The sequence below is a fragment of the Diadema antillarum genome, unplaced genomic scaffold, assembly GCF_040938485.1.
Source record: "Diadema antillarum isolate AM-2024a unplaced genomic scaffold, OU_Dant_1.0 scf00000075, whole genome shotgun sequence".
Classification (NCBI taxonomy): domain Eukaryota; kingdom Metazoa; phylum Echinodermata; class Echinoidea; order Diadematoida; family Diadematidae; genus Diadema; species Diadema antillarum.
This window is the reverse complement of record NW_027270964.1, coordinates 4704591-4730225: the sequence shown is the minus strand read 5'-3', so window position 1 is coordinate 4730225 and position 25635 is coordinate 4704591. Positions and strand designations below refer to the sequence as shown.

Here is a 25635-nt window from a genome sequence, read left to right as displayed (position 1 = left end):
TTCGGACTTTTTGAACAATGTTTCACGATACCTCTTTGATTATGGTTAAAAGAAATCTTAGAAAAATATCTTATTTCTTGATCCCCTTTCATGTCGATTTCAAAGGCAGTTTACTAACCCTTGAATTACCATTTTGGTAAGTTTTTTATTCTTTTTTACCAGCGGATGGGGGGGGGGGGGGGGGAGAGGGGAGCTTGGCGCCCCCCCCCCACACACACACTAACACACTTAACAGGGATCGAGCGTACCACTGTTTTGCATGAAATATAAAGGATGAGGAAAGTAGCAGCAAAAATATGAAGACTTTTTGTTTTTGTTTTTTGTTTGTTTGGGTTTTTGTTTTCTTTTGCTTGTCAGCCGACTTTTGGCTGAAAATCAGACCTTGAAAGAACGAAGAATTTTTGTTGTTGTTTCTCTTATCTTTTGATTTTCTTTCTTCTTGACTGACAGGTGATTTTAACCCCCCCCCCTTAAAAAACGTAGGATAGCCCTGAATAATGCCCAAATATATTCAATAAAATGGTAATATGGATCTCCATTTCTTTGTATGTAATAACGTACCGGTATTATCTTCCTGTAGGTATTGTATTTTTCTATTTTCTTGATTTAAGTCAATAAAGCAATCAATCATCCCAGGGGCATCGTTCTGTAATGATGGTGGGTGGGGGAGGGACTTGGAGTTGGAATATCTGTGCGAGAGAGCGGAGCGACCGAGTGGGGAGAGGTTGTGGGAGGGGGGGGGGGATACCCCATCTCTCAGACGAGGAAGATTGTGCATTTTCAGACCTGAAATTAAGCGATCTGGTGCACACTTTTGGTGAAATTTTGGATTTACATGTTTACATGTAGGCCTATACTATTTGACGTTGTCAACGTCTGGGCCATACCTTATGTCGATATTACTGTCTTTGCGAGCGAGCGAAGCGAGCGAGCGCTTGAGAAAATTATGTATACATTATCCTACAAGACTGTTCAGCTCTGTTACCTGTATGGAGGCGGGCGTACGAACGTCATGCAATATGCCAAAATTGATACAATCACATTTCTGCTTCCTCCATTTTTTCCCTCAAATTTCAGGGGGGATGATTGTACAGGCCATCCCCCCTCCTCCATTTCGGGGGGGGGGGGGGGGATATATCCCCCATCCCCCCCCCCGGATTTACGCCCATGGTTCGTTGACTGCGCGCACTGTGTTTGCGGTTATCCGAATCGTCGTGTATAGGAGAGGACTGCGTATCGCTGTGTTTTAAAACGCGCGCTTACGGAGGAATGAATTTGAAATGACATGATTCTATAAAAGTGATAATCACACAAAAATTACATGAAGTTATAAAATCAACATTTCACAATAACGTATAACGAAATGTTTGCAACTGATTGACAAATTGCCCTACATCGACGTAAATAAGCCCTGAGTTGATCAGTGTTTTAGTAGTAGCCATGATAAAAAATCATGGGCGTACATACTCGAGCAGGATTCGAACCTACGACCTCCTGATCACCGGACAGGCGTCATCTCCACTAGACCAACGAGCCTCCGCCCGACAGCAAGCGTTGGTTCCAATCCTTATAGCATGCAGCGGGTACTGCTTTGTTATTCAAATTCATGAAATCCTTCCGTCGAGATGTTTTCATTGCAACTGATTGACAAATTGCCCTACATCGACGTAAATTTTATTTTTTTTTTATTTACGTCGATGTAGGGCAATTTGTCAATCAGTTGCAATGAAAACATCTCGACGGAAGGATTTCATGAATTTGAATAACGAAATGTTTACTATCGAAATGATTGAAAATCTCAAAATCGAAAATTTGACCGAAAATCGGGATATATGACGGTTCGTATGACCGCCGACGATATTTTATGATTGATCATGTCAAAAAGTTAATTCAACAAATCAGAAAAGGGCAAATTATTTCACTTATGTATCTGCTATCATGTTTACTCTTCCGCTTTAATACGAGGGGGGGGGGGGATATCGTTTACAATGAATTGACTGAATCTGAAAGCTGCCGTTTCAAGTTTCTAGGAGACGTGGCTTCATACCATCACACTGGACACTGCCTGGAGTCCTTGTCACTACAACGTTACTCTCTCGGCTCTCACTATCTTTGTTCCAAGCCGTCACGTAGATGCGATATTTCAGGCCCGTCCCAAGACAAGTAAGAGTGTGACGTGTGACTGAGATGTCGTCAAGGCGACGAGCTATGACGTCATGAGAGTGATCGATGGCGTAATAGATGATGTAATGGGTGAAGCCACTTCGGCAGTTGGACTCCGTGTTGTCAGGTGGCTACGATAATTGAAATTGTAGTAAAACGTTCAAGTTCAGTTTCAGTTTCATTTTGTTTTATTTCTCCACTTGGAGACAAAAAAAAATACATGAAGATATAAACAAGAGTACTCAAAAGAAATAGGATTATTGTATACATACAATCATGCAGACAGGCATTTTATCCTATCTTCTGGTACAGAGGTGAAGGGAACCGTTATCGATAGGAAGAAATTTGCTGGACTGGAATATCAGCCTCTCGGACCCCGTTTACAGTGCGAGGCTCGGCCGCGGCCGAGCCGCGGCCGAGCCCAGCCCCACTTCAGTGTAAACGCGCAAAAGGCTAAATGCGAGGCCAAAATTGGCCTCGCATTTGGCCTCGCTCTGGAGGTGGTCTCGGCCGTTTCTCAGTGTAAAAACGTAAACTGGGCCAAATGCGCGGCCAATTTTAGTCTGGTTTCCAAACCCTCTGCCTGTACTATTTTGCTGTTCAGGATATTAACCCCCTCAACGTCGAAAACTTGTATAGTTAAGGTGGCTTTGTCCTGCAAAGGATTTTCCTTCGGCAAAGGCCTTTGCCCGAACGGCGACTTCGTCGCCACGGAATCTAGTTGGCAAAGGGTCTGAAAACCAGACTATACCAAATATTGAAAGGTTTGAATTAAAAGCGCGGCCGAGCCCGGCAGTTTTTAACGGACAAAATTGCGGGGCTCGGCCCCGCAATTGAGGCTGGGCTCGGCCCAGCCCCGCACTGTAAACGGGGTCTACGAGCCGCGGCCGAGCTCAGCCTCAATTGCGAGGCCGAGCCCCGCAATTTTGTCTGTTTACACTGCAGGGCTCGGCCCGTATTGAGGCTCGGCAGCGCTTTTGATTAGAACCTTTCAATATTTTGTCGTAGTGGCGCTCTGCTTGTAAACAAACGCAATTTGGTATTGTCTGGTTTTCAGACCCTTTGCCAACTGAATTCCGTGGCGACAAAGTCGCCGTTCGGGCAAAGGCCTTTGCAAAGGCCTTTGCCGAAGGAAAAAATCCTTTGCAGGACAAAACCACCTTAAACTATACAAGTTTTCGACGTTGAGGGGGTTAATGTCCTAAATAGCGAAAGATACAGGCAGAGGGTTTGGAAGCCAGACTAAAATTGGCCGCGCATTTGGCCCAGTTTGCGTTTACACTGAGAAAAGGCCGGGCCGAGCCGCGGCCGAGACCACCTCCAGAGCGAGGCCAAATGCGAGGCCAAATTTGGCCTCGCATTTGGCCTTTTGCGCGTTTACACTGAAATGAAGGTGGGCTGGGCCGCGGCCGAGCCGCGGCCGAGCCTCGCAATTTTGTCCGTTTACACTGCCGGGCTCGGCCGCGCTTTTATATTCCTGTCTTGTGTATTTTCTGAGGGTCCCATATCGTACAAGCTCTGCTTCTTAGTGGGACCCTCCACTTCCATCCTCATCCTTAGTTGACTTGTATTATACGCTTTATGTATAGACGTAATCGCATCTACTTCTCATTTTCATGTGTACCTTGTCAAATTATGTTCTGTAAGTATTACAATTATCCTGTACATATGCAATGTATATAATTTCTTTGTTTATTTGATGGAAGTGGAAATAAAGTTGAATCTTGAATCTTGAATCTTTTAATTCAAACCTTTCAGTATTTTGTCGTAGTGGCGTTCTGCTTGAAACGCAATTTGGTATAGAATGGTTTTTAGACCCTTTGCCAACTGGACAGTGGCGTATCTAGGGAAAACGGCGCCCGGGGCAAGCGCGAAAATTGCGCCCCTAATTTCTGAAAAAGACTAGTGTTCAACCCCAACCCCATCCCGGTAGAGACTTTAAGCAAAGTCCACATGATATGCTTTTCAAGCCCTTAAAAGGGGTCTTTTGAGGGTGATTTAAATGTAATGAATTTTGATAAAATTTGGCGAGCGAGCGCAGCGAGCGAGCCGAAAATTTGTGTATTTCAGCTGACAAAACATGGAATTCTTTTCATTTTTTGCTTATCAAATCGTACAATTGTAATCAAGATAGTGACGGCCTTATAGATAACGATTTATCGGCCTTATAGATAACGATTTATCTTTCATGTAGGTCCCGTCATACTTCTCTTTGATCAACCCCATTTCGATTTCGATTTTGACCAGTTATCATTACATGTAATTACTGTGTTATCACCATGTATATTGTTTGTTTTCTGCACATTGTTCACAAGGTAAAAGAACTTGTCTGGTTTCTGTTGTAATGTTCATAAATGAGAAGTATGAAAATAAATGAATTGAATTGAATTGAATTGAATTGAATCTATACCAACAAACTGAGTACTTTAAAAAATATTCTAAACCAGAGGGGCATTTCATGAAGCATTTTGTCCGACAACTTGTCGCACAAAATTTGCTTTCAGCCAATCAGAAGCAAGGATTTCAGTAGCGTTTAACAGTTTGTCAGACGAAATATCTGACAATTTGCTTCATGAAATGCCCCCCCCCATGTACGCGCGAGTGAGCCGAAATTTGTATATTTCCGCGTCATCATCACGTTTTGTTCTTATCTCCTTTTTAATTTTGATAAATTTTGGCGAGCGAGAGCAGCGAGCGAGCCGAAAATTTTTGTATTTCAGTTTACAAAACATGGAACTCTTGTCATTTTTTGCTTATCAAATCTTACAATTCTAATTAAGACACAATGTATAGTGACGGCCTTATAGATAACGATTTTTACCAACAAACTAAGGAATTGAAGAAATACTCTAAATTAGTACGAGCGAGTGAGGCGAAATTTGTATATTTCCGCGTCATCATCATCACGTTTTGTTCTTATCTCCTTTTTGTTTTGATAAATTTTGGCGAGCGAGCAAATGCGTGGCCAATTTTGGCCTCGCATTTGGCCTTTTGCGCGTTTACACTGAAATGAAGGAGGGCTCGGTCGTGGCTCGGCCGCGGCGGAGCCTCGCAATGTAAACGGGGTCGAAGAAACATGCGTGTTATATGGAATTCTCCCTTATTTTTAAATGCAGGAATAAAACGCATACCAGCAGATAGGGCATTTTTTGTTCATTATTACTTAGCCGCGGAGGACAATAAAGAGGGGATATGATAAGAGAGGAAAGACTTCTAGGGACAAAGAAGGGAATCCTGGATTGAGAAAAAAAAAAGAAATGAGGGAAGAGAAAGAGAGAGTATTTTTTTTTTTTTTAGTGGTTTGGAGCTGCATCTACGAAAAAAGAGACAACTAAAAGTCCGAACAGTTTCCACTTAAACTGTATAAGAATACACAGTAAACCAATGTTCATGATTAGTGACATGAAAGTGAATCGATGAGCACAATTGTCACTCGATTGATACAAACCTCTGCCTACCACTGGCGTAGCCGGGCTATACCCAGATCGCTTTATTTCAATTCTAAAAACGCAAAAGCTCCGCGAGCGGGAGGGGGGAATCCCCCTTCCCCTAAGCTCTACCTCACTAGACTTTATACATACGCACAAATGGTGCACATTCGGAATAAGAGCTAAATTCCGTGATTTTAACACTTCGATGAAAAAGTATTGCACCAAAAATTTGCACCAGATCGCTGAATTTCAGGTCTGAAAACGCAAAATCACCTTCGTGTGGGAGGGGATATGCCCCTAATCTACACCCTCGTGTGCATGCTTTTTCTGTTTGATTGCTGAACAGACAGCGTTCATGATATTCAGTGTAAGAATTAATACAAGAAGACTAGTGTATTCAAATCACACCATTTTATAGGCAATTGTTCAATAATAATCTACACTAAAATATACTGCAACCTTAAACAAGTGGGATTGTTTCAACTCGTTAAAACACGCAAAAACATGCATCAAATTGCACCATTTGCAACATCAAAATGCAAAAAGTTCTCACCGTGGGAGGGGGACACCCCCCTCCAACACCCTCCCCTACCCCCTCGCTCGCTTAGCTCGCTCGGGTTCAGTCGCGTTCATGATATTCAGTGAAAAGAATTAATACAAGAAGTGTATTTGAATTATACCATTTTATAGGCAAATTGTTAAATAATAACCTACATCAAAATATACTGCAACCTTAAACAAGTGGGATTGTTTCAACTCGTTAAAACACGCAAAAACATGCATCAAATTGCACTATTTGCAACATCAAATTGCAAAAAGTTCTTACTGTGGGAGGGGGACACCCCCTCCCACACCCTCCCCTACCCCCTCGCTCGCTCCGCTCGCTCGGGTTCAGTCGCGTTCATAATATTCAGTGAAAAGAATTAATACAAGAAGTGTATCTAAATCATACCATTTTATAGGCAAATTGTTCAATAATAATCTACATCAAAATAAACTACTACCTTAAACAAGTGGGACTGTTTCACGTCAATAAAACGCGCAAAAACATGCATCAAATTGCACCATTTGCAACATCAAAATGCAGAAAGTTCTCACCGTGGGAGGGGGGACATCCCCCCTCCCACACCCTCCCCTACCCCCTCGCTCACTCCGCTCGCTCGGGTTCAGTCGCGTTCATGATATTCAGTGAAAAGAATTAATACAAGAAGTGTATTTGAATTATACCATTTTATAGGCAAATTGTTAAATAATAACCTACATCAAAATATACTGCAACCTTAAACAAGTGGGATTGTTTCAACTCGTAAAAACACGCAAAAACATGCATCAAATTGCACTATTTGCAACATCGAATTGCAAAAAGTTCTTACTGTGGGAGGGGGACACCCCCTCCCACACCCTCCCCTACCCCCTCGCTCGCTCCGCTCGCTCGGGTTCAGTCGCGTTCATAATATTCAGTGAAAAGAATTAATACAAGAAGTGTATCTAAATTATACCATTTTATAGGCAAATTGTTCAATAATAATCTACAACAAAATAAACTGCTACCTTAAACAAGTGGGACTGTTTCACGTCAATAAAACGCGCAAAAACATGCATCAAATTGCACCATTTACAACATCCAAATGCAGAAAGTTCTTACCGTGGGAGGGGGACAACCCCCTCCCACACCCCCCCCCCCCCCTCTCTCTCGCTCCGCTCGCTCGGGCTCGGTCGCTTCGCTCCCTCGCAGACTAACCGCCCCCCTAAGATGAAATCCTGGCTACGCCGTTGCTGCCTACTCATAAAATATACCTGAAATAGATAGTGTTAGACGAGACTACGCATCAAGAGGATCTTTAAACTTTGTTTTTCCAAGCACTGCGAGTAATTTGATATCCAGTACGAGAATATTTCACTGATTTTTCCATGCATGCTAAATTACGTTCCACGTCAGTTTATTGTAAACATACAGACGGAAATGCGTACCCATGACAGTGGCAGATCCAGGGAGGACGGCAACCGGCGCACGCCCCCCCCCCCTTTATTTTTTGTTGAAACAAAAGAAATAAAAAGAAAAAATGGGGGGAGGGGTGCGTACGCCCCCCCCTTTAATTTTGTAAACGCGCCCTCTGTTTACGGAGTTCCTGGATCCGCCCCTGCATGACATAAAATGTACCACGCAACAAACATGAATTCTGTCATCCATATAAGTTACCCTTCCTACACTGTACGTCCTTTACGTCAAGAATCATATAATGTCCCCTGTATCAGCACTTTACAATCGGAATGTAAATGATGAAATTGTTGGAGGTTCTGAAGACTTCAAGGAAATGGACACTGACGAATAATCATCAGTAAATTAAATGTAAAAGATTTTGAGTATTATAAAGCATTAAATATCCTAAGGGTCAAAATTATGATTAGGTTCGTGTTAACATTAAGATCTTTAGATCTCTAGTCTCTACTTATATAACCCCATAATACCTTCCACGTGACGATCAACTGCTGTGGAAGAGTTTCGTTCGATGACACATTTACTTCCAGAGGAAATCCACTTGGCTCTGTATGAAATGAAGCAGTTAGATAATATTCTGCATAGTAAAATTATATTCTTATCGTATCTAAGCCAAATATCGTATATCGTATAAACATCCATTCTGTAAATACATTGTGAAGAATCCATTGCAAATATGTTGGGGCTTAGCGTTTAACGACCTACGGCCAAGTATTCATGAACTCTCTTTACAAACACGGACGTGCACTGTCTAATCGGAAAAAAAAATATCTCCGATTAACACTATTGCCAATTGTTTACACTTGTTATGTCAGATGACATTTTTCCTGATAAAATAGGATATTAATCAACATGGTGGGTGATAGCTTAGATCTGGCATTATAAAATCCGCTTAAAATATCCTTAGGCCTAGTTATAATACAATTTGTCATAATATTCTCGTCGACTTTTTTTTTTAATGTTGAAGCACCCCTTGTAGCTATTTTCGTCTATATCCTCTTCTCATGATTTTTTTTTTCACATCCTATTCAGTTGTTTTAATTGTCCTATCTTCAAGAGCGCTATTAGAAAATCATTTACGTGCGTTTCTTATTAAACTTCTTGTCATGCCTCGTTGTGAGCTCTTCTTCATTTCCATTTTACCAGAAATAACTGATTTGCACACAATATATCCTATAAACTTCAAGATAGGTAAACTTAGAATGTTCTTTCAAACTGCAGTGAAAGAGAACCTAGACTGTTTCCGCATTTTAACCCTTAACCCTTACTAGGCCGGGGGGGGGGGGGGGGGGGGCTCTGAGGCCCCCTCCTCCCTCGACGTTCCGCGCGATGTATCGCTATCGCCGCGACGTATTATAACTTTTTTCTTTCGAGTCTCCCGAGTCTCCCCAAAAATTGCTCAAAAACGTGAACTCGTGTACAATTTCAATGCAAACTATGGTTACAGGCAAATTTCAAAAAAAAGCATGATTATTTGGGGGCTTTATTGATTAAAATCAATTAACAACATCATGTCATACATACAATGTAGCGGACAAAATTCATCAAAACAAATATGAAAAACATGAAGTCGAAAAGCAAGGAAATACATAAGAAATTCAAAAAACAATAAAATACTAAGGTCAATTTTTCTGATTGCAATTTTTTTCTTTTACATTTGCTAAGGACACTACAAAGAATATTAACCCGGAAATGTGCCTGTTTTGAGCTTTATTTAGTGATTTATACCAAATTGTCTGATTTCATGCATCCTATGCATAAATTAGCATAATTCAGCATAAATGATAAATTACGTCATAGGCAATGTGTATGCCCATTTCCGTCGCGATCGCGCTGTCGACGGCCGAGTTATATCATCTACCTAAATAGCCCGGCCTAGTTAGGGTTAACTTATACTTTGTTCGCCAGTTGAAACAGATGGCTTGAGACTACTTAGCAATGAATAGAGATTGCTTTACTTAACCTGACGATCAAATCACTGATCACTGGTTTCGGTATTCTAGATCACTAAATGGTCAGACTTACTTGGGCAGAGTGTGGCTGAGAAGACAGGGGCCGACCTTGTTCCGGTACCTCCAGTTCCCTCTCGTACCGGCGCAACGCTAAATTCGTAGTCCGTGTCCGCGTCCAGGTCGCTTATCGTGACTGATGTCGATGAACTCGAGACTCTAGACACTTCTGACCACTCCTGTGACGTTCTCCTGATGAAGATAGCGTAGGCTACCAGGGGAGGATCTCCGGTATCTACCCCAGGTGTCCATGGTAACCATTCGAGTTCTGCCGTCGTCTGGCTAAGACTGATTACACGAGGGGCATGTGTAAGGACTGGTAACACTGAAAAAAAAAAAAAGATTATGTGTATCTTTGAAGATAGTGCATAGCCATGGTAACCATTGTATGTCTATAAATTATGATAAACAAACAAACAAACAAACAATCTTTTATGATACAAATAAAGATATACTTTACATGAGACTGTTTCTGAAACATGGGTCCATTCTAATTCATATAAGACACACAACGTCCATACATCTTGTGTAAACAGCTATAGCAAACGATTCCCTTAAACCTTAATTACATTCCTTTTAAAAGCCACATTGAAATGAGAAAAAGTTAAGCAACAACAATGCACCGTGTTGATTTTTTTTTGTGTGTGTGTGTTACTCTGCAAACAGATTAAGACGGTGCCTAGGAACTTAGAAGTTGCAAAATGTCTTGTTTGAACCAATATTTTTGTCTTCATCCGGGGAAAATGGTACTTGCCCAAACTATGGTATAGATAATGACAGAGTCATTTTGGAGATCGCCACTGAAGGGGAAGGGGTGTTTTCGGGCATAAGAAACCGTTGTCAGAATGGATGAGATCTATATGTATAGCGTGTATTCACTTTTGATGTAACCTTTTTATCTGAAAATTGGAGGGGAAAGATAAAACCGAACTGCAGGTTAACTTACCATGAAAAGTAAGTCGAAAGGTGTAGTAAGCAAACCCAGTGGTTCCGATGACTCCGCAACTGTAATTTCCCTCTTGAATAGAGGTAACCCTGAATATCACAATACGCTCATCACCCCCTGCCTCTACTGTAGACCCATTCCTATGTATGCCGGTTTGGTCATGTCTGTCGTCCTGGTACGAATACCTGTACAGACCGACATCAGTGTCAGAGGGAAGTGGATTACCACGAGCTCGACAAAAGAGCAAAGCTTGGGAGATGGGATTGACCTGCACGTGCCTACTGATCACGTCAACGCCTGTAAAGACAACCCGAAGAGTTTATTAGAATAATAAGGTATACAATCATATTCTTTTTTACAAAACGTAGGATTTGACATGTTCAACATCTTTTACAACGAACCCGCTGATTCGTTATCTTCACGGCCACTACGTTTTGAGAGTTCAAATATGTCAATGTATCACATTACGAGTTTTGACCACGTAACGCATTGCTTCGTGGAGTAGATTTTCATAACATACATATACCTATACATACCTTGTATAACGAATTGTGTAAAACTTTATCACTTTTCTGAATATAAGTACACATACAGAAGGAGAATATCGACATGAGTCGACCGTTACCAATGATTCGATGCGCATATTCCTTGGCCGGTGCTATTTGAGATTTATTAATGTGTCCCTGGCAGTTGGACATCGAATGAATCGGAACCCTGTCTTTAAGAAGATGCTCATTGATGTTCTCAATTTCTGTCAAGCTACACGTTCAATCCACACGATATTTATCACATTTGACGTCATGAAAGAATGTCTTAGTGGAGATTTCGTTGTATCTATCTACCCATATATGGGTAGTACCGCTCAAGCATGTATACACATGCTTTTGCTGGCTCTCCAAAAAGAGCTCTCATTTGCCTGTTTCGCACTGCTTTACAGATTTATACTGTTGTTGGTTATTCATATATGTTGTCTGGATACGCCAGGTCAAATTTGAAGTCATATTGGTTGGATTTCAGTGTGTATTTTGAAGTTCAACTTTTGCAGCTTTATGGAGTTCTGTTACCAGTGCATAAGGTAAGAGGCCATACTTTGTACACACTTGTATGTAAGCTGATAGTATTAGCAGGGTATTATGTAATGTGCACCTGGGTGAACTTCAACAATAGAACTCACTTCCAAGCACAATGGGAGCTTTTCAACTTGGACTATTATTAACCCTCTGCCTGCTTGCATCTGTGGAAGCTGTGTACTGCAATGAGCAATGGTGTATCAAACTTTCAACTCATGGACACTTCACCAGGAAGCAGTATCTCCAAAAGGAGAATCCCTTATATCCCAAATGGAACAGCTTCTTTCCAACTAGAACTGTTACATGGTGGTGACATACATCCCAACCCCGGACCACAGGATAATGATGGCATTATTCCATGTTCTATCCCTGACAATGATCTTCAGCACAGTACATGTATCAAGTGCACTCCTGCAGAACTCTCACAATGGCGGCATACAAAGTTCCAGTTGCCTTCAGAGGTATGTGATATAATCCGTTCTTATGGAATTCAACGCAGAAAGACACGGAGAGGAAGACGTGGAGGCCGTAGAAGGAATCATCTTCGACAATCCAGAAAATCTAAATCATTATCGAACCTTCTACTGTGCTCAGTGAATGTTCGGTCAGTGCGTAATAAGTCAGCACTATTACATGATTTCATATGTGACACAACTCCTGATCTCATGCCAAAGACAGAAACATGGTTAACAGAGAACGACTCAGCCGTGCTACAGGAATTTCTACCTCCAGGTTACAAGTTCATCCATCGACCCCGGAGCAACCGTCATGGAGGGGGAACAGGACTTGTATACAAAGAAACAGTTAATGCCGTTCAAACAGCTGCTGGTGAGGTGAACTCTTTCGAGTATGCAGAATATCACATTACATGTAAATCATATAATTTGTCTCTTATTAACATCTACAGGCCTCCTTACTCAGAATCACATCCGGTATCTGTCTCTAACAGTTTTGTATCAGAATTCAACAGTTATATTCAAAGTCATCTGCTGTCTAATGTTCCTGTTCTAGTTACAGGAGATTTCAATATACATGTTGATACTAAAAATGGAGATTCACAATCTTTCTTAGACCTCCTTGAATGTCTTTGTTGTACCCAGCTAGTTGATTTCTGTACCCATACACACGGTCATACCCTTGATTTGTTAATCAGACGGCAGTCTGACGATACCATTGTAATAGGCAAACCTTGGGCTTATTCGTCCTTGATCTCTGATCATTTCCCTGTAATGTATTACCTCAATTTAAGTAAAGCTCACTTTCCAGTCAAGAAAATATCATTTCGTAGGTTATCTGTCATCAACACTGACCTGTTTAAACATGATATTGCTGAAAGATGTCTTTGTAAAGAAAAATCCTTTGATATCTCTAAATTAGCTATTCTGTATGACTCGACACTTAAAGAGTTGTTAGATAAGTATGCACCGATGGTAGAAAAGACTGTGGTCTTGCGACCTAAGACACCCTGGCTAACTGATGTTATATTAGAAAAGAAACGTAGAAAGAGGAAAGCTGAGAAACGTTGGTTGAAGTCAAGATCTGAGAAAGACTGGAAAAATTATGTGTCACTTCGAAACTCTTACAGTTTCTCATTGTTTGAGGCACGCAAAACTCACAACAAAGACCTCGTGTCTGAACACAGAGAAAACACCAAAGCACTGTTTAATATTGTGAAGGGTCTTGTGAATATCTCAAACAAGCAACCAGTGATTCCATGTAATACGGATAGAACAGCTTTTGTCAATGACTTAGGCAACTATTTCTTGGATAAAGTTAAGAAAATTCATAATGACATAGAATCAAAACTCATTAATGTGAACAAATTTGTCATTGATGAAGCCCCTTTTGATAAAAAGATCGTAGATCTCAAAGTTTTTAAAGAATTGTCTGAGAATGATGTTGAGAAATTGATCATGAAACTTAGTAAGAAGTCTTGTCCATTGGACCCATTACCCACAAAGTTATTGATGAAACATCTAGATGTATTATTGCCTGTCATAACATCAATGATCAATGTATCTTTGGCAACAGGGCAATTCCCTGCTCTGTGGAAGGTTGCTCTTGTTAAACCACTGTTGAAGAAGTCCGGTGTTGAAACAGAATTCAGTAATCTGAGGCCTGTTAGTAATCTTCAATACATTTCAAAATTAGTAGAAGGCGCTGCTACCCACCAAATCCTTGAACACCTTGAGTCTAACTCACTTCTTCCATTCAATCAATCTGCATACCGAAATTTTTATAGCACTGAGACAACACTCGTTCGAATTAAAAATGATCTCCTGATGGCAATGGATGACCAGAAGATCAACTTACTGCTCTTACTTGATCTTAGTGGCGCTTTTGACACTATTGATCATTCCTGCCTATCAAAAACTCTGAGAACCCATTTTTGGATTGACGGTAAAGTTCTGGAATGGATTAACTCTTATTGTCTGGTAGAAAACAGACAGTGGAAATGGAAGACATTGTCTCTGATGTGTTCACGGTACCTTTTGGTGTCCCACAGGGGTCACGTTTAGGTACCCTACTGTTTACACTGTACACAAGTAGACTCCTCACAAATATTGAAAAGGAGTTTCCTGCTATCACTTGTCGCTGTTATGCAGATGACACACAAATATATTTGTCATTCAGCCCTAACACACCAAACGAAGACTACTGCATAACTGTGTTAGAATCATGTATTGAGTACATTAGAACCTGGACATTACAAAACAAAATGATGTTAAATGATAAGAAAACGGAACTGTTAGTCATTGGCACTCCACGGCAAGTCTCTAAATTTGAATCAAATGGTATATCATTCGCTAATACTGTTATAAAACCATCCAATAATGTGAGAAACTTGGGGGTGTTTTTTGATACCCATTTGAATATGGAATCTCAGGTTACTAGTGTATGTAAATCAGCATATTATATGATATATAATTTGAGACGCATCCGTAGATATTTTGATCAGAAAAGCATGAAGATGATTGTTCACGCATGTGTTATAAGCAAATTAGATTATTGTAACAGTCTGTTGTACGGATTACCGGATTCACAGATAGTTAAGTTGCAGCGGGTTCAAAACACGTGTGCAAGATTGATTTGTAATCTCCCAAGATTTGCTCATGTTACACCACTTTTAAAGGAATTGCACTGGCTGCCCATTCGCCAAAGAATTGATTTCAAGATATTGATGCTGGTTTATAAAGCTCTGAATGGTCAGGCCCCTGGTTATATCAGTGAATTATTGAATTTTAAATCTCAGATTCATAGCCATAATCTCCGCAGTACAAATGATAGATTGATATTGCAGATACCCCAAATCAAAACAAAAGTTACATTAGGTGACCGATCATTTTCTTGTGCAGCCCCTAGGTTGTGGAATACATTACCATTAGACATTCGGAAATGTCAGACTTTAAATAGTTTTAAATCAAAAGTGAAAACTTTTTTGCTTTAGCATGGGCTTATTTCTTCTTGTACTTCCCATGCAGTATTGTGCAACAAAGGAATTTAAGAGCTCTTGAAGCGCAGTAGAATATATAGACATAGTTTCTGCGCTTAATAAATGATTTATTATTATTATTATTATCATCCGAACTTCATTAGTTGTAATCTGCTTACAGGGAATTCATATCACGAATATACGATTTTCCTCCAAACAGCCTTACACTCATTACAAATTGGCAATGACGATCATAAATAAATTTATTATCACATGGAATACAGTAAAGAAGCAACAGAGAACACACCAGTTTGGCAATCTGGTTCAAGCCAATTCAGCAGACACTGGCCCGTACACGACCCCGTCACTGTGTCACACGCTTCATCCTGGCAATGACAGGCTTTGGCGCAGTCCTCACCATAAAATCCATGTTGACATTCTGCGAAGAATACACAGACGAGCATCATTGCATTTCTTCTAACGGGAATCGATCGTTAACAATGACACCCTTCTTATATTTACAGTCAAAATAATCGACATCATGCAGAAAACGTGACTCACTATCGCAAGACAATCTCGTATGCATCGGTAGAGACGTTTTCTCGAGTCTCATTACTGTTGGGGTTCTGTCCAGGGTCCTGGGAAGAATAATAACTGGGCTACTAGTATACTTGAAAAAAAATCAAACAAACAAAGGATGTATGTTCTGTGAACAATCTGTAGTAATACATGTAGTCTGTATAAATTAATCTATGCTCAGAGTGCAATGTCAGTCATGGAAATATCTTTACTGAAATCGATGACGTCAAAGAATGCTTGTCAACAGGGGCAATCTTACAGACATTTACTATAATACCACTACCTTTGCTACTGCTGTATCAATTGCATGATTACCGGAGGAACAATGAATTTGTCCGCTTTCGACGCGATATCCTGCAGCACACCGCCGTTGAGGGCACTCTCCAGTAATCTTATCACAGGACACGTCATTCTCACAGTGACATTTGTCAATACACTGCATGCCGTAATATCCAGTGTCACATACATCTGGAACTGAAAAAATACAGAAAGAAAAGATCACTTGGTTGATGAAAAACACTGTCCTAGGAGGGGATCATTCCTTCAGCAAAACCGGCAATAAACAATGTGAAAGTTGAGAACATACTACAATGCCGCGATAACTGTCCATATTTCTTTGTTATGATACATGCATTGACAAGTGCCATTCATTTCCTTTGGTGGAAAAAATACAGTATATTGGGTAGTCCAGGGATGTACACGCCGACAACCACAGGATTCGGACCAAGGGCTTTTGGAGGCTATTATGTCTCATCCATATCACCACAGTCATGATATTGCTCCTACGTGGCCTCTCTTCTACGTTCAAACTTTGGGCGTTTGACAGAGTCGTGCAATTGTAGCACGCATCTTGAATCCATAATCGTCTAATCGTTAATTACTATTATTTCTCATTTTAAAGATTACGACATTAATGAGCTGCCCGTTAAAACTTACTCTGGCAGTTTTGTCCCGACCAGCCGCTTTCACAGAGGTTGCTATCTGGAGAGGAACTATCCGAGCATTCTCCCGTGAATCGACTGCAGGAAGAGGGATCTTGACAATGACACGTTTGGGAACATCCAGGCCCGAATTCGCCGGAGTCACACGCTTAGAGAGACAATTTTAAGGGGCATACACGTGATACATTCAAACTGTGTACAAGGTTGGTTTTGTAAAACGTATAAAGCGTAGTTTCAGGAAAAAAGCGTAGGAAAAAATAATGTTCTGACATTGATAGCTTGATCCTGGTGAGAAGACCCCCTAAAACACACACACACACACACACACACACATAATTCATAAACACTTTAAAATATACTATACTTAGGTATTGCTATGCTTGAGTTCGTCAATTTGCGACGAATGAGAGCTCGACTTACCAGTGTCGCACGCTAAACCCTTAACTCCGACGTCGCAAGTGCAGCCGTATGGGTCAGGAAGGCAAAACATATACGACGAGCAAGCCTGAGGGTCATCAGATAACTGATGAGTACACCGGAACTCACAGCTCACACCAAAGCGATTTCCTCCTCTAGGTCTGCATACTATGATAGAACATGAATCATAACCATTAAATTTTGATTTCATAATCACTTCGAATAGTCACTGTTGTCATGATAGGTCCTGACATAAGGGCTTTGATCCGATGTTTTGGAATTCCCCATGCAAAGTGATTAATACAAAATAAGAATACAGATTACACGTATTGATAATGTTCATATTTACTTATATGAGATTGCATGTCTGTTGTTATACCCTTATTGTTATTATCATGTAAAGTCAATGTTTATGTCCCCGTTAACATCAATATCCGTATGTATCTCCTTGTCTTTGTTTCTGTTTTCGTCTCTCGGTGTCTGTCTCTGTTTTTGTCCTTGCCAGGGTTGTGTATTTGCTATCCTATCGGATATCATGGAGTATCATATTCACTCATCTTGAAGAAACACTCGTCACAAGTTTCTGTTTTGTTTTGTTTTTCTATAGAGATGTGTCATGAACATGTTTAAATTGATCGCGTAGCTATATCTCATATCTATATATCTTCCTAACATTTGCTGGAAATAAATGGCATGGAATTTAGCTTAACTGAACAAGAACATTTTGCTTTGCTTCCTTGACTTTCAAAAATGTGATAAAAAAGTACATGGTGTAATAGTACACTTTCTAAACATTACAATACAATGGGCATCAAACGTGTAGTCAACTTAAAAGCAATGTGTCCTTTTTGATGGTAATGCGAACTGAATTATCACTTAAACTTTAAATTCTTTGAGTAAGTACAATTTTTCTTGACAACTATTACTTTTCATAAACTATTTAAAACTCCGTCTAGGCGAGGTATGATAATACAATGGTAAGTGATATTTTTCTGTATCAAAAATGCGGTGGTGCTATATCCATGCTGACTCAGCCAAACAGACGCTCAAAGTCTATTCCCGATACTTGACAAGACAAAACGACAAGTAGATCTCAGTGATATTTTTAACACCGATACTTTTCCTATTTTTCTTCTTTCATATCAGACGGCTATGCAGTATCACCAAGTCGCTGCAGCCAGCTCACTGTATCGAGGTTGGGATTGTCGAGATCTAGGCTGGTCGGTTGGTCAAGGGTTGGGCACTCGTGGATGATATGGTGGGCCGTCTGTTGTGTGGCACCGCATGGGTAGGCTGCAGAAGCCAGGTCATCCCACAAGACCGACACCCACGAGTTCGACAATTGAAAACAGGTCCATGAGTCATACAGCTCACGAGTCATAAAGCCGATGAGTTCGACACTGGGCAAATAAAGCCCGTGAGTTCGACACTAGGTGAAAACAGCCCACGAGTTCGACAGATACAACGCGGGGCTCAGTGTGTCGGTATCGTGGGCCGTGTTAGCTTGGTGTCGAACTGATGGGCTGCATGACTCGTGAGCTGTATAACTCATGGGATGTATGACTCGTGGGTGTCGGTCTCGAGACGTGCACCCGTAGAAGCGCGCAGGCCCCAGCGGTGCATGTTGGCATACGAACCAGTCCACTCCTGAACGTAGCCGATTCAGTATTACCCAATCATCGCGGGGTAGGTCTGTGCCCGGTGGTAAGCTGGTGTTCGGGGTAGTTGAGAGTTTGGCGGGTCGGGGAGTCTGCTGCCAGCTGATTCTCCATGCTTGGAGGGTGTTATAGTTTGAGTCAAAAAGGGGAGCTGACAGGCGGGGGAACAGGCGGTGGGAAGGTAGGCGTTGGCGACCAAGCTCTTTGCGGATCCCAATATGACTTCATTGAGGAGGTGGTCTGGGTCTTCTGCGGCCTTACTCACAAATCTGTAGGTGTGGGGTGTTTCCTGCGAAGGGCGGCCGGAGCGATACCAGACATTTCTGGGAGGATATTCGTTGGTGTGGGTTTCATGCATTCGATGACAATCCTCAGGGTCCCATTGAGGGTGGTGTCTAGTTACTTAGTGTGTGCACTGCTGCACCACGCGGGAGAGGCATATTCCGCAGTGCTGTACACCAGGGCGAGGGCGGAAGTTTTCATGCCAATGGATGGGCTTGCAATAGAATGAGATAGAAGACGTAGGAGATTGTTCCTGGAGGACACTATAGCACGCAGTGAATCTACATGTTGTTTGTAAGTCAGCCAAGGTATGTGGGTGTAGAGTTGCAGTGGTGACCCGTTGACATTTACTGAGAGCTGGCGACGGGCCTCCTTGGTGTTAGGATGGAAGACTGTGGAAGTTGTTTTCGCACTTTTTTGTGTTCTGCACCTCGGTGATAGAATGACTCAATGAGACAGGTGTTGATCAAATTACTATATGCTTTGTACAGCCGCACATCGTCCATTATGGTACGAGGGTAGGTGGCAGAGGAAATGGAATGATCATTAATGACTGGTAACGACAAGCAACTTCACTTTTTTTTTCCGAGGTTGTGTTAATGCATTGGTACATCTAGTGAGACTCCTAAAGATTATTTTGACATTGATATGACAAGAGAAAGAAGTGTGGGAATTTAGAGACAAACAGAAAGAAGAAAGGATGACCGAAAGGGTGATTACGAATTGGTTCGGGGACATGAAACCGAGAGTCTTTGATGACAAGCAATTGTATTTCGGACGCATCATTGTCTACAACTTTGAAGGCGAAACGATCCCTGACCAGCTCGAAGCACTAATCGAGCGCTTGTACGAAGGCGGGATCACACCAAAAGCGGACAAATGCGAGTTCAGGTCGCCCAGTCTTAAGTTCTTTGGATTTGTGACTGTATTATTTTTGTTCTTCGGTGAGCTCGAGATGTATTTGGGGGCCCGTGTTGTGTTACTCGCCCACGCAATTGACTGATGGCTTTTCGTCGTCCTTCTCGAGACCCCGACTTCTCTCCAGCTTGGCGCTCCGACACACCAGATTATAGTGCCTGTGTTTTCCGTCCTTAATGCAGTTCTGGCCTTGTGCGGGTGGCGGGTCGCTGGTATGATATCCATTGTGACCGCAATTTCCACAGCGATTCTTCCCATGTCACTGGGTAGGACGATATCGCGTCTGTATACTCCGGTGTCCTTCTGTCGAAGGAAGACTCCATCCCCTATCATGGCAGCCTCTATCTTTGCCCTGACCCTCACTGGGGCGTGGGATGTCAGGCCGGTGTGCACTTCCAAGTCTCGTTAAAGGAACAAACGATGATGGACACCGGGCGATTGGCACTGGTGTTTGAATCGATCCCGACTTTATTCATAAATCGGCGTCACCGTGTTCACGTGATATGGATAGTGACTGCAAACGGTTGCTGATTTCGTCTGCCAGTAATTGACTTTCTTAACGAAACTATGATATTGCTCCAACGCAACATTCGCGGAAAGCTATATGCACTTAGTCAGGACAGCTACTGTCACTCTGTAGGTGGGTTATGACTCTGCGTCGACGCCGAAAATAAATCATCTTGTGTTCCGGGGCCGGCAAGATGATGATAAAGAAAGAGAAGAAGAAGAACAAAAAAGCTGTATAGTTGGTGTCAGCTACGCAGGCGGCAGTCAAAATAGTACATACACCATTTCCACCATGAGAGGGAAGCTAGATGACTGGACTTCGATCGAACGGGCCCGAGTCGGGCACGTGAAAACGCTCTACCATTCTGAATAAAAAATCATCCGACGCCAATTTTGTGTTCTACACCCCGAAATAATGACTCGATGAGACAGGTGTTTGTGAACAAATAGTCAGTGCAAGCGTTAATTTTCAAGTTGAGGCATCCCTCTAAAAGCGCTCATCGCCGGTATGCGATGAGTTGGGTAGGAAGTAGAGGAAATGGAAGGACCGTAAAAGGCGATGAATCTCCCAGTGTATGGGTGGAGAGAAAGGAGTGTAGGAAATCAGAAACAAAGGGAACAAAACAAAGGATGACCTGGAAGGGTGATTACATTGGCTGTTGACTTCAACAGCAGACTGTAAAATAATCACTTTACACTTTAATAATGCCTATACTACACAGGTGGGACTGAATTAATGTAACCAGTTCTTGAATGTTTCAAACCTACTTTCTAGGCAATTTGGTCCCATGAAGTTATTCGGGCAGATGCAGTAGCCAGTCTTGTCGTCACAAATTCCTCCATTGTAGCATTTATCACACACTCCAAGGCAATCAGGTGGATCCCACTTGCCGGCAGGACACTCTGTATCACGGGTGTGGAAGCAAACAGATGCACCATAAAAACAAACAAACAAACAAACAAACAGATAGACACAAACACACAAAAGAAATTTTAGGCTCCTTTTCTTTTTTAACAATAGCCTATAGCAGAGTAATTGTTAATAATTCCTTCCTCCTATAGTTTATGAAGCAAACTACATTTTCAGTACATTGTATTTAATTCATATTGTTTTTATGCCATGTACTATGTTATGAATGACGAATTTAGTCCAAAGGGGCCTGAGCTTTAGATCCTGGTTTAATCCTCCTTAAAGGCAAAATGACAAACAGGGTGCAGAAGAAAGTAAAATCCACTCTGCTGTTATGAGCCACAGACACACAGCAAGGTACCATGAACCGACTACTCCTACAGTATATTCCAGGGACATAGAACAATAAGAATATAAGGGGCAATCTATTAAAGTGTCGACATTTCCTTGCTATTGACACCCAGTTTGCCCCTTTTTGTTCTTATTGAGTGCGTGTTAATGGCCCCTTCTTGTTGCTGCATGTTTCGTTGCTTTGTTTCTATGTCCATAATTAAAGGCATTTGTTTGCTTTTATCTGAATTAGTTATCTTGCCTGCGAAAAACAAGATATTATAGAAGGTTCACCCAGTACTTCTGACGAAGATTTTGCTAGCAATAGCTAGGATCGACAACTCAGGGCCCGCCTGACTCCATTTCACTCCACTGGCTCGCCTTTGTTGAATAAGCAGTTTTCAGCAGTTTTTTTTTCCCCTGCCTTGTTATGAATGTTGTAAAAGCTCACTAGGACAGAGGGTATTGCATTTATAAATCTATGCACATATCATGGATACATATACATATAGTTCAACAACCGGAATTAGATTAGTGTTAATACACTTCTAAGTAATAAAACGACTTAAAATCAAGAAGCAAACATATCACAACATCAAGAATAGCTACATTTACTAACACTGTAGTCTAACCTCTGACAATGAGACGAAACAGGCCACCTCTTCCAGTATCCCTCTCATTTTCGTAATAAACCTCGAAGACACCTTGATCAGACTGGCGAATTGGTCCCATGAGTGTGAAATCTGTCAACCCATTCTGGATGGCAATCGGCTGACCACCATTCTTGCGCCAGTTGATGACCCCTCCTACAGCCGAAGGTCCGTGTAAAACGTCCATGCTGATGATCACTCCAGTGTCACCAACGTTGACAGTGCGAGTGAAGGCCCCTTCCCTTGGCGCAAACTTTGCTGTTGGAAATTAAATGTGGATGTAGGATTGCAAGGATGTTGATACAGCAGACAATCCAATGAGAGCCTTGAAATTAAATAATTTGTTGATGTCGGAATGAAATAAGTGAAAGGTAATTGATGTCTTTCATGTCATCAGGATAGTCTCGGAAGAGAGACGAGACAAGCATCTTCACTTTTTCTGGTCGAGGATGTGTTAATGTATTGGTTCATCTAGTGAGACACCTATAGATTATTTTTGACATTGATACGACAATCGAAAGGGGTATATGCGTCACCCGATTTGCCTTATATGCTTCTCAGAGAGAAATTCGTTGACAAGCAGGGCATAATTTCTCTTCATTAGTTAAGATCTTTTCAAAAATTGAATCTTCAAAATATTGGCGAATACTGTCCGAATAGTTAATAGGTTGATATCGATCACATTCATGTACCTAAATCAGATGAGATTACAAGTTTAAGATTCTTTGTCCCCTCCAATAGCCTGGACATTTCCGAGACCCTTTCTTTCCTATCAAATCATCCAATGGCCATTATGGGAACATCTAAAATGGAGGGTTTTTATTTTGTTAATCTTTCTTTCAACACTTCACGAGACAATGACTGACTAAATTCTTGCAGTTATAGTTTATTCTGCCAAATGTTGAAGGTAGTTTTTTGGTACCATCGCCACGTGTGAAGAATGTCGAAACGGTTGTCCTGTCGTCTCCTCTAGATGCACGGCAATAGAAGATACCTGTCCAGTCACTCTGCCATGATGAGGGAGAATGAGGGAAGAAAATGCGCAGGACATTTTCGTCTGCAGAGTGAGGTACTTCTTCCGGTGGGTCCGGAGGTGAAGACGATGTAGTCGGTACTAGTCGGCCGAAGTCAAGATCCACGTCATCGTCCCCCTCGCTGCGATAACATTGATACTCGGGTAAAATGTCGTTAGACGTAGTCTCAATGGATGAATATCTGATTGACAGCACGGTGATGAAAGGAGGTTCAGCTAAATGGGTAAAAAATATGACATTTATTTTGTTCTTCTGTTATTCGGAAGCACGTTGCAAACATGTTATTTTCAAGTTTGTATACATGTATACACACATATGTATAAGAGAGAGAGAGAGAGAGAAAGAAAGAGAGGGAGAGAGTCATTCAGCGTAGGGCAGAGAGATATGGTGAATTATGGTGAATGATGTGAAGGGAGGGAACACTGTAGGCTTTAAACAATGAGGCAACTTTGTAGACGCGAACAAATAAAATCTGTTAATAAAATAAAATAAAATAAAATAAAATCTGTTAATAAAATAAAATAAAATCTATGTGGACGCGAAAAAAAAACACCTATTAATCTACGTTTACGGTTTCATGAATATTTTGCGAACACCGCCTTCAGTAGGTCGTAAGCATGATACGACGGGACGTCACAGCAAGGTAATACCCTTTACATGTGACAACAAATAGATGGCAATTTGACAATAGTCAATGGAATCTCAATGGTGCTTATTCTTTTCATAGAGCTAAGAATCTATTTTAAAGAGGGGGCACTGTTGTAAAGCGAATAATAATGACTTCTGACTTGGGGGTTCCGAGTTCAAATCGGGCCAATTGCTTGCGAAGGATCCTTGGACGAGATATTATTACCCCCAATGTTCCTGGTGCAAAATATTGGGCTCAGACAAATGCTGGGGTACAATGATGATGGCATGGCCCTCTGGAAGAGCTGTGCCAACGGTGAAGAGGCTACCCTTGGTAAAATGACCATTATTATTATAATTGTAATAATAATAATATAATAATAATAATAATAATAATAATAATAATAATAATAATTATTATTATTATTATTATTATTATCATCATTATTATTACTATTATTAGTATTACTATTATTATCATCATCATCATCATTATTATTATCGTCATTACAGCTAGTAGTAGTAGTAGTACTAGTAGTGGTTGTTGTATTAGTAGATTACTAGTATTTCTCCGCAAATGCACTACGATGTACGATGAAAACAAAATCAGGACTCACTGAAGATAAGCGTTCCTTTCAGTCCATTACCAACAAAATGAATAATAGAAGCAATAATTCTGCTTCGTCTGTTAGACTTCCTTAGAGGATAAGGAGTTAGAACCAGATAAGAGGAACGGGAAATCAACAAAATGCTTTAATATCTTACCTAAAATTCCAATAATTCGTATCACGAAACACAGACATGAAACACTCCTAGCAGAAGCCATCGTGGTTTACTGAAGACTTTAAATAGTCACCTGTGGTCAAATTTCTTTGAAGACTGTTTAAGCACTTTAATGATCTGTAAAACAAAACTAATTTTCGTCCTCCTGCAATTGCAAGTATTCCACGGTAAGATAGGTTGAAAGATTTGCGTTACTCTCGTTCTCACGTTTTGCCGAAAATTAGAGAAGTACATAAATGATATCCCCTTATAATTGAGAGGAAACAGATATCTTTCAGGCCGACTGCTATTTTGAACAAAAGACGCACTGAACTGAGTCCCTCAGACGAAACGTTGCAGGAAACACAATGAAGACTTGTGCTGGAAAATTTTGGAAACCCCCCGTTCAGAGGTCTCTACTCTGTGTTGTCAACAAAATGAAATAAATCAATTATGGCACGCCACGTGTTGCAAAAGTTGGGAAAAAGCTCGCTGATAAGAGGTTTTCTTTTCTTTCTCTTTTTAGCAACTGATCGGCGGTTTCAAATCTGCATGAGCAAAGTACAGCCTCTTTTAAGAGATTTTATTTCTGTGCCCTTGTTTCTCTCGGAAACAAAAATCGAAAAAAAAAACCAACCTACAATTGGCACACATCGGTGTGGTAATGAGCAGCCGATTTTGTCAACTTCGCACCTTTTAGACCAGAAAGGAACAAATTTTCACCTTTTAAAGGTGCTAACTGATCTGAAAGGTGCAAAGTTAAAGCCAAAAAAGTGCTTCCAGTATGCCCAGGATGACACTGGTAAAGGTGCAACGTTGAACCTACTTTTCTTTGGGTACACTCCCTACCCCCGCTCGTTCGCTCCTGTCCCTTGGTATTGCCCCCCCCCCCCCCCCATCATGAAAACGGACCGAACAAGGATTATTCTCCAGTAACTGAAACTCAATTATTATAAGTAGGCCTACTGT

General features: G+C 41.2%; 1 protein-coding gene across 1 annotated transcript; it reads right to left on the bottom strand.

Moving 5' to 3' along the window:
* Window positions 1–2018: 2018 nt before the first annotated feature.
* Window positions 2019–24730, bottom strand: LOC139717492 (uncharacterized). The gene is made up of 12 exons (XM_071628998.1): window positions 24670–24730; window positions 23238–23492; window positions 22226–22501; window positions 21122–21256; window positions 16992–17156; window positions 16567–16719; window positions 15946–16104; window positions 15359–15490; window positions 10734–10845; window positions 9619–9890; window positions 8064–8140; window positions 2019–2294 (listed from the first exon to the last, which is right to left on the bottom strand). Exons 1-12 carry the CDS (start codon window positions 24728–24730, stop codon window positions 2019–2021), a joined length of 2073 nt encoding a protein of 690 aa, XP_071485099.1.
* Between the last annotated feature and the right edge of the window lie 905 nt (window positions 24731–25635).

Coding starts and splice junctions, on each gene's coding strand:
- LOC139717492 (XM_071628998.1), bottom strand. CDS start 24,730: ATGGCTTCTGCTAGGAGTGTTTCATGTCTGTGTTTCGTGATACGAATT. Junction 23,493..24,669: donor ACGAATTATTGGAATTTTAG/GTAAGATATTAA, acceptor TTACCCATTTAG/CTGAACCTCCTTTCATCACC. Junction 2,295..8,063: donor AGTTGATCGTCACGTGGAAG/GTATTATGGGGT, acceptor CAATTATCGTAG/CCACCTGACAACACGGAGTC.